This window comes from Plasmodium brasilianum, chromosome 1, assembly GCF_023973825.1.
Source record: "Plasmodium brasilianum strain Bolivian I chromosome 1, whole genome shotgun sequence".
NCBI lineage: Eukaryota > Apicomplexa > Aconoidasida > Haemosporida > Plasmodiidae > Plasmodium > Plasmodium brasilianum.
In genome coordinates, this window is record NC_090114.1 from 913,354 (window position 1) to 929,796 (window position 16,443).

The window sequence follows — 16,443 nt, forward strand, 5'->3', positions numbered from 1 at the left end:
AGAGAAAAAAAAAAAAGAGAAAAAAGAAAAAAAGAAAAAAAGAAAAAAAGAAAAAAAGAAATAATACAACGTATACATTCTGGAAACCTTTTAACCCCACTTGAATGTTCTGCATACATTTGACTTATACGCATTATGCAAATTTATTTTTGAATATTGAAGTTATCAGAAAGTTCAAGCTACAAATAATAAGCTACAATTAATAGAGGTTTTGAAGTAGATGTGACTCCGAACGGAAATTGCTTTCACCGAACAAGTGTGTATTTGAGGCGTTCGGATATATATATGTGTATATATGTGCGTATATATATATATATATATATATATATATATATATATATACGTGTGTATGTATGTATGTACAGGTGTGCATACTTTTCTCAAAACGTTTAAAGCATTTTATAAATAAAATAAAAGAATGATCGAAACTACAGGAAAAATTGAATACTCAAAGTCCAAAACGATACAGTGTGGTTGCAGTGATGGTGATGATAACAACAACAATAATAATAATAATAATAATAGCAGTAATAATAATAATAGCAGTATTAATAATAATAGCAGTAATAATAATAATAGCAGTAATAATAATAATAGCAGTAATAATAACAGGAACACCAATTTTTTGTCTTCGAAATATGAAAAAATGATCGACTTAGGAAAAGCTGATGGTGATGTAGATGATAACAGAGATGACATTATGCGTGATAAGGGAAAAGAAAATATAAATGAAGAATTCTTTTCAGGTAATAAATTTAACAAGGAGAAAAATAATAGCATTATAATTGAATCAACAAATAAAATATATAATGATAATGACATAACCAAAAAAAAAGATATCAATATGCACAATAGTTTTAGTAATACGCCAATAACAAGAGTAAAGGATAATACAACTGTTCAAAGAAATTGTAATAAAGAAAAAAAATCATTCTCTAAAAAAACAAACAAAATAAATATTAACAAAATAGAGGAGGAGAAATATGATGAAAATGTTTCAGATAACAATATTTTCTCAAATGGTAGTAGTAATATGTATGATAATAATATGACAACTTCCCAATATTACGATAATAGTAGTGATGACAATTCAAAAAAAATGAGTAAAAGTATGGGTTCTTTTTACTTAACAGGAAGCAATAATAACGATGGCAAGGAATATAATTCATCAACACATTTTATAAGTAACGATGATACCTTTTTAAAATATAACAATAACACAATGATTGAAGAAAAAGAAATGTTTGTTAATTTTATGGAAGAAGATCAAAAGAATAATACATATAATACCAGGTTCATGGAAGAAGAGTTAAACCATATGTTGCCTATGTGCATCACGTCCGATATGATTAAATCAAATAGAAATAATTCTTATGACCCAAATTATACTAGTAGTTATGTGTATAACAATAATAATAATTGTAGTAATAATAATAATAATTGTAGTAGTAATAATAATAATTGTAGTATTAATAATAATAATTGTAGTAATAATAATAATAATTGTAGTAATAATAATAATAATTGTAGTAATAATAATAATAATAGCATTGACGAGGAGAGAAATTCAGGTTCAATCCTTTTAGAAAATGGGTTTAAAAAAATAGATGCTGCCTTTTCATGTTGCAACAATAAAAAAAAATTTATTCCAGTTGTAGATGGTAGTAACAATAATAACAGTGTTTCTGAAAAAGGAAGTAGCATGAAACAGAACAGTTGTAGAAGTACATCGGATGGAGCAAGTGAGTTTGTAAGAAGGGGCTCCAGCAAATTGTTGACTCGAAAGGACAGTGATATTCATCGCAGTGATGGTAACGATGGTAATACAGATGAAGTTGTGGAGATTGACCCTATTGACGAGGTTTACCATGTTGACAATTGTAACAATGATCGTGGGTACCTCGTTGAAGGTAGTGATAATATTGATGACAGTTACAGTGTGGAGATGGTAAAGTATGGGAAAAGGCAGCAAAGTGATGGAAAAACAGAAAATAATTTTGACATGAACAGTAAAGGCACAATATATACAAAGAAAGAAAATTGTAAAAGTATGGAAAGTCATCAAGATATTTTTAATGATATGGAAAATGTAAATGATAGCACAACAGAGTGTACATCTTCAGTCAAAGACATGCAGAAATTTAGAGTAAAATATTCATCATCTATACATGAAAACAATCTAAATAAGAAAATTTGTAGTGCGAAGGATTCGGAGGATATCATAAATATAAAAGAACTCCACACAGCTAATAATGGTATGAATAATGATATTAGTAATGGAAGTAGTAATAATTATATTAGCAATCATAACAACAGTAACAATAGTAACGATGCTGATGTTTTAAACGCGTCGTCCACGAGAGTACATAATGCGACAAATAAAATGGGAGTATGTAGTAGTAGCCAAAATTTCATGGTCACTGAAAACTATATACCTATTACAATTCAAGAGGAGCAAGATGAATATGAGGAAAATGAGGGGAATACCTTTGAAATATATGAAAATGAAACAAACAAAGAATATTTTCCAAAAAGTAGTAATAAGCCTATTTATGTAAATAATGCAAATAAGAACGCTAATAAGTGCAGCAATGTGGATGTGAATGCAGGTGTGAATGTCTCTACTAGTACTAGCGGTAGTGTGAGCAGAATAGTGAGCGACTACAAACCCAATCATAACTTAAGTAGAAATGATTCCATTAAAGGAGGGAAAGGTATTAGCCCCAGAGAAATTCTATACAAAAAGAAAGGATTCTACTTAAATAAAGAAACAGATAGTATTAAAAAAAAAAAAAATGAGACGACATTAAAGAAAAATTATTTTCACGAGTGTATCAAAAATGAAAAGGAAAAATCGATGGAGGAGTACTTCCATAATAATAATAATAATAATAGCAATAATAATTATAGTAATAAAACATTTAAGGAGAAAATTCTTAAGAATGTAAAATATGAAAACCCGTCCAATACTTTTAACGACATAATAAATAGTAACGCACATTATGATTTGACATCTCACCTGAAGAGCAAATTGTGTTATGCGACAGCAAGGGGAAGGAATATCGGAAGAGAGGTTGATATGGAAGTAGCGAAAGCAAATGTAAGTGTAAAAAATAAAGAAGGGAAAGGGTCCTATTACTTGCAAAATGAAAAGCTAGACGGATGTGAAGAAGCACATATAGTGCACAAAAGCTATAACAGAAATAGCAACTACAGTAGTAATAATTATAATGCAGGTATATGCAATGTTAGCAGTTACAATGTTAGCGGCTACAATAATTGCGGTACTTATTATAACAACAATGAAAATGATCAGGAGATGACGAAGAATGCAAGGATGTATTACGATTCTGAAATGAACTTCACACAAGGAAAGCGCTATTATTTGCTTCCACCGAAAAAGAACGATGTTATAAAAGAGCAAAAAAATCAAATGCTAATGATATCAAAACAGAAAATAAAAAAAATATGGAATAAGTTTAAAAATAATTCTCCAAAAGAACATCAAACTTTGGTGCCGACATTTGAAAGTGAGCAAAATTTATTTCCGAATATGGAGGTATTACATGCACAGAAAGTACAAGTCCACAATAATGATTATTACAACGACAGGGGGGGTATTTGCATGAACAACAACAATAATAGCAACAACAGCAGTACTACCTGTAACAATAACAACAATAGTAACTATATCAGTAACTGTAACAACGTGGGTAGTAGCCTCATTAACAACAACTACGCTAACATTATGTCGAAGGAGAACGTGAACAAATCCATAAGGTGGAACAACAACAATAATTTGGAAAAGCAGATAAAGTCGAAATGCATATTTAATTGGAAAGTGGCCCAAAAATCGTTGTTTAAAATGCTACATAGTGCACATAATTTTTATTTTAACGGTGTAAAATATTCTGACTGGGAATTAACTTGTATACCAACCCTAGGTTTTTCAAAATCAAGTAATAGAGTTCAACAGATGTTTAAAGCAGTTGTACCATCCAAAGATGGGAATAGTAGAAATGATGTGAAATTATTTATTAAAAAAGTACCTATTTATATATGGGTAAAACAGTTTAATTTAATGAACGAATACGAAGGGGAATATGTAACAGATGGAGAGAATTTCGTAATGGAAGCAACATCCTTAGCATTTTTAAATGAGTACCATCCAGGTATAACTCCGAAATTGTACAAAATATTGTATGAAACGGATAATAGTGGTAAAAGTAATGGTAGTAGTGGAAGTAATAAAAATAATAATAATAATAATAATAATAATAATAATAATAATGACAATAACAACAATACGAACAACAATAGCAGTAACATCGTTAGCAGTAACATCATTAGCAGTAACATCATTAGCAGTAACAATGTTAGAAGTAACAACGCTAGCGGTAACAATAACAAACATCAGAACGAGTGTAATATCCCCCCGAAATCTATGTTCAATAATTTAACCCTATTTAATGAAATTTTAACCGATAGGTTGAAATGTAATATTAATGGAAATATTGTAATAGTGTCCGAATTCTTTAGTGAAGATATTCTTGATTTTATAGATAGAAGACAAAAAAAATATAATATGAAAATAAGTAATAATGAAAAGAGTTATATACTTTATCAATGTTTAAAATTACTCATTAGACTACATGATGCAGGTTTGTCGCATTTAGATTTAACTCCAGAAAATATTTTAATATCCGACAATTATGAAATGCGTTTATGTGATTTGTCCAAGAGTACACCTATTTATACTTATAATTTAAGGCATATTAAAGATGTTAATCGTTTATATTTATTTGAATCTTGCGAACCTACTATTGCAAAAGGAGCTTATATGCCTCCTGAGTGTTGGAAAATATATTGGAAATATGATACTATGAAAATCAAAAATCCTTTGAAAGATTTAAAGGCAATTACTGATCAAGAAAAAAGAAAACAATTTTATTTTGATGTTTCAAGTGCTGATAAATTTATGCTTGGTGTTTTTTTCTTTTGGATATGGACTAATGGTAATTTATGGAAATGCTCCGACCCTTTGCAAGATGAAGATTTTTTTTATTTTGTTAAATGCGACATGAACTTTGACAAATTCGAGCTAACACGAAAATGGCCAAACGAGCTTAAAAGCATTATCAAGGTAGGTCAAATTGGACCCATAACAAAAGAAAAGAAAAACGAAAAACGGAAAATAAAACGCACTCATTTTACTTCCGCATTTATATGTATGCACAGTGTTACATCGCGCGTCTTAGTGCCCACGTTATTTCATGTGTATATATCTGCATATGTGCGTACATTTATATTCACATGTGAATATATGTATTATACATATTTGTACTATTATGCAATTACGTACCACATGTGTGCATGTAACCATTAACTCATCTTCATCTTTTTTTTTTTATCACTTTACAGCAACTGTTGCACATTGAACACAGGAAGAAGTTAAACTTGAAAGATTTAAGTCTGCACCCCTGGTGGTCTTGCAAATTATAATATATTTTTTTTTTTTTTTTTTTTTTTTTTTTTTCTGTGTGTATGCATATATTTGTGAATTATGTATATATGCAGGTAATGCATGCAAGCACGCATGTACACATTATTGTGTAAAATCCATATCATTTAAATGATGGAGGTAATTTTGAACTCCCCACGAGAAGAGTTGTCACATATATTGTACACTGTTATGTATATATATAACGCATATGACCTATTATAACATGAAACACTTTTATTATACTAATATTAAGCGAAACAGCGAAATTCCCTAACGCAAAATTATATACGTGTGTGTCAGAGTGCGTTTTTTAGCACATAACGGATTTATATATAAATATACATATATATATACATACACATATATACACATACACATATATACACATATATACACATACACATATATATACATACACATATATATACATACACATATATATACATACACATATATATACATATATGTATATTCGCACACATTTGCGTACATGGCTTATTGTATATGTATAAACTCCCATACACCTTGTCCTTATTTTTCATGGGACATGTTTCACTCTTCTTTCTATATCCTTCATTTTTAGCTTTTTTTTTTTTTTTTGTTTAACTACCTTATTTTTGGTATTTTTTTAGTACTCTTATTTGGATGCATAAACTTATGTCAAACAAATAATTACTTTTTTAGTTGTTCACGAAATAGTTGTTTTCTTCCCAATTTTTAGTCAACAATTGTAATAAGATTTATTTATATAAACGTTACTTTAACTTTAATGAAGTTACAAGTAAAAAAAAAAAAAAAAAAAATGATCATTAATGAAATGTTAATGCTATTATAACATATATGAATCGTTTCGAGAAAAAGGCGTAATGAAGGAACATATTTAGATTTAACAAAAAGAAAAAAACATTTTTGGGCTAATGTAATGAATAAAAAAAGATTACATGCTTCTATACATGCACGCTTGCACGTATAAATATATTATATATTAGAGAGAGAGAGATATGTGTATATATGTGTATATACATTCATATCAATATGTTAATAATACACATTTGAAAATGTAATTAAAGCGTAAATTTTAAACATAAATTTTAAAAATGAAAAAAGAAAGAAAACGGAATAATATGGTCAAAAGGTTGATGTGTGTCCACCAATAAACATAAATCATTACACAATATTATCCTAAATACATCACAAATATGTTATAATAAATATACTGTTTACTTGTAGGAAAAAATTTGCCGGAAAAAAAAAAAAAAAATAAGGAAAAAGAAAAAAAAAATAAATTACTTTATTCTGTGTTTATATCATTATTTCTGTATTTAACTTTTTAAATTCGGAAAAGACCACAGAGAAATAAATTGCGGTATAAACTGCTCAAATAAATAGTGTTATAATGTTACCTAATTTCGAAATTACCATGGTTATCGTACCACCCGTATTTTGCTCAAGTATGCCAAACATGTGTACATATATATATATATATAAGTACACACATATATATGTACGCACATTTATACGTACATACATATATAAATACATATATACATACATATACACATACCTACAATCATGCGTCTTTACACTTCGAAAAATTCCTCTTTACAAAATAAAAGACGAAACCACTTAGCACACCTAATAAGCTTCCAATTAAAGCCTGATAGAATGTATGGTCCTCATTATTAACACGACTCCAAGGAATTGGCAGCAGAGCAATTATAGCCAAGATATAAGTCATTATACTCCATTTGTCTTTTTTTCCTTCACATAAATGAAGTAATAAAAATGTTAAAATACTAATAGACATTAAACTGTGTGTAGAGGGCATACCATATGAAGGCACTGCACTATTAATAGGTCTATTCATTTTAATTAATTTTTTTAAAATTAAATCATTTAAAACAAAATCCGTTGTAATTAAAAAAGTAATATATATTAAAAATTTATTAAACGTAAATAATAACCCTAGAAAACCTATTGCCATAAATATATATGGCACATAACCATAAACAGTTGATATTATTGATACAACATCATTAGTATTCCTAATGGTAACAAAAAACACATCATACATTTCCATAATACATGTTTTAAGAAGCACTATTTTTTTTGATTTATTCAATGCAAACTGAAATATATGAAGTCCTTTTATTTTATCTACAAGCTTATATTTTGCTTCACATAAGGGATACTTGTCATATAGTTCATCATAATTACCATCACTCCTAAAGAAATACTGTATTTCGGATTCACTATTTATAAATAACGGCTTTAAATTATTCATTTTTTTACTACGTAAATTCATTTTCCCACTATCATCAATAAGGTAATCAATTTTTCTTTTATTACTTTCTTTTTCATCATTATTGTCATTACCATTATCATTAGCACTATCATTATTATCGTCATTTTCATCATCTTTATCATCCTCATCGGTATTATTAGAATCTGATATAGATAAACCCCCACTTAAAAGCACGTAACTTAAAAAGTGTATACACTGTATGCTACTAATGAAATGCCCTAAGCTTAACACAGTAGGTACATATATCTTTAACAAATTAAAACATGACATTTGAACACTCGAATAAAATATATAAACAGAGTAAATTATGTATTACTGCTTTTGGTACTTTATAACCCCAAAACATTAAAATGCTTTTTTATTGTTATAAGAACTACGCATATATATTTCACATAATTCCGTACAACATATATTTAAGTAAACATATTTTTTACTTACTAAAAAATGGGTAAATTACTATATATATAACATACATAAGTATTTATTGCGTATATTTTATAAATTATACATATATATATATAATATATTATACGTATTTATATATATTAAACATAATTATATATATTATAAATATTATATATATAATACATATTTACACTTACTACTTGTTTTTCTTTTTTTTTTTTTTCACATCTATATATGCATAATTTCATATAAATATATATGTACATATATAATTGCTCTAAGATGAAAAAAAGAAAAAATATATATAATATGTATTTAAAATATAGTATACATATTATTTATATATAATATTAGCAGTAATATTAAAATCAATAAATTATAAAAATATATTTCATTTTTTCTAAAAATTAAAAAAACATATACTATTTTAACAGATAAAAATAATAAGTATTAATATTATTGGAGAAAAAATTATAGAATTTAGTTTTAAATGTTGATGAACTTAATTTCTTTATTTTTTTTAAGCTATTTTTTTTTTTTTTTTTTTTTTTGCTTATTCATTTAATTAGTTTTTTTTTTTTTTTTTTTTGTTCTTTGTGTGTGTTTTGCATGTTTTTTTAAAAAATTTTACTAACAAAAATTATAAATTAAATATGCACATATTTACATATATATTTTATATATATATATACATATATTAAAATGTTGTAATTTTTGTTAAATGTAAAAATATATACTTATTGTCCTAAGAATTGAGCTTATTGTAATAATTATGCCTTATAGTATCAAATATGTATATAATAAAATATTTAATAAACACCAAAACATTTTTTCGTAATTGTAAATATTAGTTATATATATATACAACATATACATGTTTATATTTACTCATTCGTTTAATGTCTTCCTCTACAACATTTTGTTTATCTGTATGAAGCTACTTATTGTTATTAATTTTTTAGTGTTCCCCTATGATTGTAGAGAGATCCAAATAAGCTCACACAGTTACATTATATAAGCGTATATAAAAGAATATATATTTATAAATATAATTTTGTACATAATCAATTTTACGTTTATATATATAATATATGATCACTTTGTAGGATATGATAAACTTGACGTTTACGGAGGCACATATATATATATACAGTATATATGTACATATATATATAATATTGCGTAAATACCATAAAATGAAAAAAAAAAAAAAATGACTGCTACTTTTTGAATGTACTGCTAGTTCATTCTCATATTTATGAACTAATTTATTAATAAAATTAAAATTGAATATTTATAACACGATAAAGTTCTATTTAGCAATGGGCAAATTCATGCTGTAACTATAAACATTAAAAAAAAATAAAATAAAATAAAATATTCTCTTAGGATAAAATAATATTATTATTTATATTTTAAGGATTAAATAAAATACTCTTTTTTTCATTACCATAATAAAAAATAGTTTTATAGAAATTTCATAATTTTTTTCTTTTGGCACGTTGTAGCTTGATTTACAAGTCATACATACCCATACACCCATACCTCCACGTAAAACTAAATGAAAATATACATATATATATATGAATATATACTTATTCATATGTACTTATGCATATATACTTATGCATATGTACTTATGCATATATACTTAAGCATATATACTTAAGCATATATACTTATGCATATATACTTATGCATATATACTTATGCATATATACTTATATATTTATACTTACAGATGTTATGTAAATATGCAGTAAACATGTCAGTTCATACGATGAAAGATAGAGGGACTTTCGTAATTGTATTATTTTTTATGATTACGTAAAAAAAGTTAAAATTTAAGATAAATAAAGGGATAAGGAATTATCTAAAAATAAATTCATTAATTTATGGAGTAAAAAAAAATAGAAGCCAAATATGCTGTAAAAAGAAATTTATACAATATTTTGTCTTGTGAATGTATATATAAGTGTATTTATGCTTCTTTTTCATTTTTCATTATGGCTTTAAAAGAATTTGCTATAAAAAAAAATTATAAAATTCATTTTTATTAGAAAAAATTAAGATTACATAATTTATAAAAAAAAATAATAATAATAATAAAGAATAGGGGATACATATTTATATATATATAAAAATAGTAAGTTGAAATGACATGTTTCTCACGCGTAATGTATTAATATATTTTTTTTTTTTTTTAATTACACAAAGAGTAAAATAATTTGAAAAAATAAAATGATATTATTATGAATTATTATTCTCCAACATATAGAACTACATATATAATAATATCATGTGGGTCGAATAATTTAAAAATATAAATTATTTGAATGTATAATATTATTTTTGTTTTACCAAAATTTGGGGGATTTTTTTTTTATATGCATATATAATGATTTTTTGTATTTTAGTTATTTACCTAAAAATGGTAGATAATTAATTTACTCAGTCTTCTTAATCTTGTCATATTTTCTTTTTTTTTTAATTTTCCTTTTTGAAGTTAAAATTTTGATTATATATTATCCTCAGTTATCCACTTTTGTTAAAATGTGTAATGTATGATAATAATATAAATTACACTTTTTCATTAAAAAATATTTTATAGTCATATTTTAAGAAATAAAAGCATTTTTTTTAAAATATTCATCTTCATTTAATTTTGAACTGTTGCATTCTTTAAATTTCAACTTTTAAATCGAGTTGCAATTTTCCGTAATGTGAATGTTGCATCAGTTGTTCGTGCATATGTGTATACGTATATATACATGCTCATATATACGTACACACATGTACACATGCATATATACATGCTTATAAGTACATGTGTATTAATGTATACACATGTAATGTACATATAAATGTATACATATTTATACATATACCTGTCCGTGAAAATACAAGACTTCATTTCAAATGTTAAAGTATTTAACCCCCCTTTTAAAAAAAAAAAAAAATTTACACACCTTTACGTTTCAATTTAATTACTAATGAAATTCATTGCTACTTGTCAAAATTTCCCCCTACATTTGTTTAATATATCAAAAAAGGATGATAACAAATGTTTATATAATATATAAAAATGAAGAATGAAGAAAATGGAGAGGGTTCACTAAATATTCCTGGTTACTATTACGATAAAAAAAAAAATAGGTATTTTTTAATTGATAATGAACTAAAAAAGCAACTAAAAAAAGAAGAATTTACTAGATTAATAAATGATGCAAAAAACAAAAATCGCCAAACTAAAATAGAAGAACATAAAGAATTTGTCAAAAAGAAATTCCATCAAATTCATGGAATAAAAGAAATGAAAAAAAAAAAAAAAAATGCTAACACACATAAATCTAATATTAAAAATAACGAAAACGAAAATTATATGCTTTTAAATAAAAATTACAATATTTTAAATAATGAGGGAAAAAATTTGCATTTAATTAATAATGAATTAACTTTTTTAAAAAGAAGTGTGTCTGAAAACCAAAATATATACAATATCATTATGCGCATAAGAAATTATAATTTTATGGAAAACTCCATTTTAAGCTTACCACCCATTTTTATTAATTGTAACTGTTGCGAATATATTCACGTACAAAATTTGTGTGAGTTGCAGTCTAATTACAATTCAACGGATCAACAAAATGAAATCAAAAGCTTATACAACCAAAAAGCTTCCCATTTTTTAAATATTAAAAGGGATGATAATATTGATGTTTTATTGAACGATTTTAAATGCTTTAATTTAAGCCAAAAACTAATGGATGGAAATAAAAGAAAATATAAATTACAATTAGAAGAGTTTAATAATGAATTATTTAACGTAAACAAAAAGTATCGAAAACAGAGTATATGTAGTAATAAAACAGAACTCGTTAGAAGTAATTATAGTTCAAACAAGAAAATTTTTCCTCATAGATTTTCATTGCAACATGTAAAACGTGAAAACATTATATCAAATGGATGTCATAGTATAGACGAACATTTACTAATTCCAAAAATGTATGGCCGAACATACGAAAGGTTGAACTCTTATAACATAGAAAATATAAAATCAAAAATAACAGCGAATAGATACAAAGCAAATTTTTATTATTTTTTTAACAGCAATAACAACAATGGCAGTAATTATGTAAGTTTAGATGAAAATAGCAGCATGAATGAAATGAATAATACTAATAACGTAAGTGGGCGCCAGTGGTTTACGTTTAATAATGCATCAAATGATATGAATTACCTAGAACCCGGAGATTATCCCAATATTGAAGAAGAGAACTTAACAGTTAGGAATTTAGATGCAATTACAAATGAAACACGTGTTTCAAAAACGTATAAACCTTCCGAATCTTTTTTTTATTTATTTAGTAATCCACAGTATGAAGATATCATTTTCAGCACTACGAAGGAAAATAATTTTTCATTTAGTTTAGGGGCTGTTGATTTGAACAAATTTGTTCAAAAAAATAAAAAGTCTCCTATGAATGACATAATTCATGAAAATGTTTACTACAATACGGATACCAAATATTTATGTAGCTATTCTAAAGAACAAAGTGAACTTCTATGTATTTCCCCACAATTATTATCACATTTTAATATATTCAATTCTGAATATATTGCTTATTCATCTTATGCAAATACAAAAAATGAAAAAAGCTTAATGTGTTTACTAAGTATAAAATCATTTTTTCAGTGCACTCCCAAAATAGAAACATATAATTTTATAAGTGAAATAAATTACTTTAAATTGTTTCCATCTATGGAAGATAATTATTATACGCATAAGGATATCAATTATAGTAGTACATGTACAAACGATGGTTATTCATATCATCATAACAATAAAATTGATAAAATTTTCATATGTGGATCCTTCCCAAGCTTTAGTTTTAGTGCAATAAAAGATTCTGTTCCTTACTGTATTTGGGATAGTAAGAAATTAAAAGTTCGCGATTTGCTATCATTAAACGAAGATATAACAGCATATGTTGACAACATTTTAAATGCAAAACAACCCCTTACATATTTAACACATGAAAATAATTCTCACAAAAAACTGATATTGCATTCAAAAAAAGGTAAAGAAAAAGGAAAAAAGGAAATTGAGAATGAACATGAGAATGAAAGAAAATCTTCGTATGACTATTATGAGAATGATACCAAAAAAAAATATGATAATAAAAATAAATATTATAGTAAAGACTTAAATAACAATAACAACCTAATTCATTTAAGTAAGTGGGAAGCATCAAAAAAACGACATGAAAATTTTGCAGAAAAATCAAACTATGTAGTCCATAACCGTTTGAATAAAAGTAGTCCAAAAAAATTATCTACTTTAAACATAAATGATAAAGCAAGAAATTATAATAAGCATAATATTTCCCATAATTTCCATGCACTAAATTCTCCGAAATACAATTACAATGACAATAAAAAAAAAGGTATTTGTTGTGAAAGTGTACGAAAATCAAATAATAATATTTTTTTATGCTGCAATACAGAATATTTATATCTGTGCGATTTACGTTGCAATTTTTTAAATACAATATCCAAACTTAAACACAATGAAGGATTTGTAAATAAAATTTATTCATTAAGTAACAACTATCAATACATATTATCAAAAACTAATAATCATATAGGACTGTATGATATGCGCTGTGTACCTTATAAATGTAATGATGAATTAAAAAATAATTTACTAGTTACGTATGAAAGATTTATAGATAATGATAATCTAAAAAAGCATCTGAACGATTTTTATGTTATAGATAATGAACAGTACATTGTTTCTCTAGACACATACACAAATTCCGTATATATATATGACATTATGAATTCTACACATAAAATAATCAATTTAGATGGAAATTGTGAATATTCAAAAACGAACATTTTGCATAGTTACATAAATTTATCAAAAATACCATATATATATTCACGTGATGAACATAACGATGATTATTATAATTATTATAAAAAAATAATGAATGAAACAAAAGCAACTGATAGTAAACATATAAATCATTTCAATCCTTTAAAATCTTACCCCAAGAAGGACTTATTTATAGGTTTAAATGTTCAATCAATATTACCCATTTTTTATGTTAAACAGAAATATAGTAAGCATAATTTTATTTCAATAAATGAAGGGGGGTTTATTTGTACTATAAATATATAAAAATTTATGTTACGTGATGTGTTTACGTAATATATATATTTTTTTTTTAAATAATAAAGTATTCTTTACTTTTTTGTTTAAATTTACCTTCCTCCTTAATTCGCTAAAAAAAAATATATTATATATATGTACACAAGTGTATATAGAATATGTGTATATAATCCTACTGTCACTTATTTTTAATTAATATTTACCAAAAAAAAAAAAAAAGATATTTTTCTTTCTTTATAAACTTTTTTTTAAATATGAAAAGCATTTATTAAACTAAAAATTTTAATTATATTGCAGCTAAATAAACATTCATTCATTTATTCGTTCATTCGTTTATTTGTTCATTCTTTTATCAATCCCTTTTTTTTTTTTTTTGTGAAATAAATTGTGTTTTTTAATTATAAAGAAAAACTCAAAAAAATACTTTATTTTATGAAAAAGAAATTCTCATGAAAAAATTTCGTTTTGCTACAACATTATTTTTTCCACAAGCAAAATATTTTAACAATGACTAGAGAGTTTCTAACAGTAGATAAATTAGAAGATAAAGAAGTTGAGAATAAATCTTCTTTTTCCTTAAAGAAAACTGATTTACAATTAGAAATGAATGAAGATGTATCTAAAGAAAATGCAAATAATGATGAAATGCATAGTTTGTTAAATAAAAATACTATTTATCAAACATTGATAATTAATAATAAGGAAATTGCTATTTACCAATATAAAACATTCCCAAAAAATTGTTTAAAGAGTGTATATGAATTGTTAAGTAGCGAATTATCCGAGCCATATAATATTTTCTTACTTAAAACAATTCTAAAGAACCATAGCGAAATTTCTTTAATGGTATATGAAACATTAATATATTAAGAATAAACAACGTTCTACATTTTTTTATATAAAACCTTCTACATTTTTTTTCAATGTTTGTAGTCCTTATTAGATGATGACTGTGTTGGCACTGTAATAAGCAAAATTATCACAAAATACAAAAATGATGAACCAACAACCTTTGGATATATATGTAAAAAACGCATATATATATATATAATATACTTACAAATTTAGTATGCAACAATCTTTGCTTTTTCTAAGTTCTATATAAGCGTGTATTTATTAAACGTTCATTTTTGTTCCCTCTTTTTTTTCCATTATTTTCAATAATTTATAGGTATGATAGCTGTTCATAAATCTCTTAGAAATTGTGGTCTAGGTTAAAATTGTTTTTTTTTTAATAATTGTGTCCTAATCCTTGCACGAAGCAATACATGCCAAGTTTTTTTGTTTTTAGGCACATATTTGTTAAATGAAACGATAAGACTAATGCAGAATCAGTATGGCATAAATGAGGTATATTTATTTTTTATTATATAATAAAGAGTATTCTTATTAAGTTTGAAATGAACATATATAGTTATTTTATTCACCATTTTGTTCTTTTAGGTTTACCTTGAAGCAGAAGCCACTAATGATCCTACATTACGTAATAATTTTTTTTTTCATTTTTAAATATGTGTTAAATGTACGGTACAATGTTATTCTTAATATATGAATTTTACTATTTTAGATTTTTATGAAAAAAACGGATTCATTAGAGTAAAAAGGAAACCTTACTATTATTTGAGTGGCGTTGATGCCTTCAAGTTAAAAAAAAAATTATAATAGGGAATTTTAAGTATCTGTGCTTTTCATTATCTTAATTTTTTTTATTCTAAAAAAGAAGCTTATAATTTCGTAGTTAATACGTAAGTATATGCTTACATTAATTTCGTTTCATTTTTTTAGAAAAAGTAGATTGTATTTGTTATAATGTATTTATGTATATAAATAATAATTAATTTGTTAGTTTTTTAAAATCCTTTTAGTTATAGTATTAAATTTTTTTGTTATCATATGATAGGAAATTCAATTTTTTTGTCTAATTATAACAATAAAATAAAAAATTTTGTAATTTAGAGAAATGTTAATTCTAACACAATCTATTAAATATAGGAACTTCCCTAAAAAAACAATTAAAAATAACATTTAAGAGTAGTTGCTTAGATATACATT

The 16,443-nt window shown here is 24.9% G+C and overlaps 4 protein-coding genes across 4 annotated transcripts; 3 read left to right on the plus strand and 1 right to left on the minus strand.

Moving 5' to 3' along the window:
- Positions 1–418: 418 nt before the first annotated feature.
- MKS88_000519 (serine/threonine protein kinase) lies at positions 419–5,502 on the plus strand (the record flags this gene model as incomplete). Its single annotated transcript, XM_067216299.1, has 2 exons — positions 419–5,143; positions 5,422–5,502. 2 exons carry the CDS (start codon positions 419–421, stop codon positions 5,500–5,502), a joined length of 4,806 nt encoding a protein of 1,601 aa, XP_067075755.1.
- Positions 5,503–7,073: 1,571 nt separating this feature from the next.
- MKS88_000520 (phosphatidic acid phosphatase 2) lies at positions 7,074–8,078 on the minus strand (the record flags this gene model as incomplete). The annotated part of the gene is made up of 1 exon (XM_067216310.1): positions 7,074–8,078. The coding sequence occupies one exon, from the start codon at positions 8,076–8,078 to the stop codon at positions 7,074–7,076; it is 1,005 nt and encodes a 334-aa protein (XP_067075756.1).
- A 3,220-nt stretch (positions 8,079–11,298) lies between these two features.
- On the plus strand, positions 11,299–14,400 carry MKS88_000521 (uncharacterized protein; the record flags this gene model as incomplete). The annotated part of the gene is made up of 1 exon (XM_067216321.1): positions 11,299–14,400. One exon carries the CDS (start codon positions 11,299–11,301, stop codon positions 14,398–14,400), a length of 3,102 nt encoding a protein of 1,033 aa, XP_067075757.1.
- Positions 14,401–14,898: 498 nt separating this feature from the next.
- MKS88_000522 (N-acetyltransferase) lies at positions 14,899–16,053 on the plus strand (the record flags this gene model as incomplete). The annotated part of the gene is made up of 6 exons (XM_067216332.1): positions 14,899–15,237; positions 15,325–15,415; positions 15,563–15,604; positions 15,683–15,741; positions 15,835–15,874; positions 15,959–16,053. 6 exons carry the CDS (start codon positions 14,899–14,901, stop codon positions 16,051–16,053), a joined length of 666 nt encoding a protein of 221 aa, XP_067075758.1.
- Between the last annotated feature and the right edge of the window lie 390 nt (positions 16,054–16,443).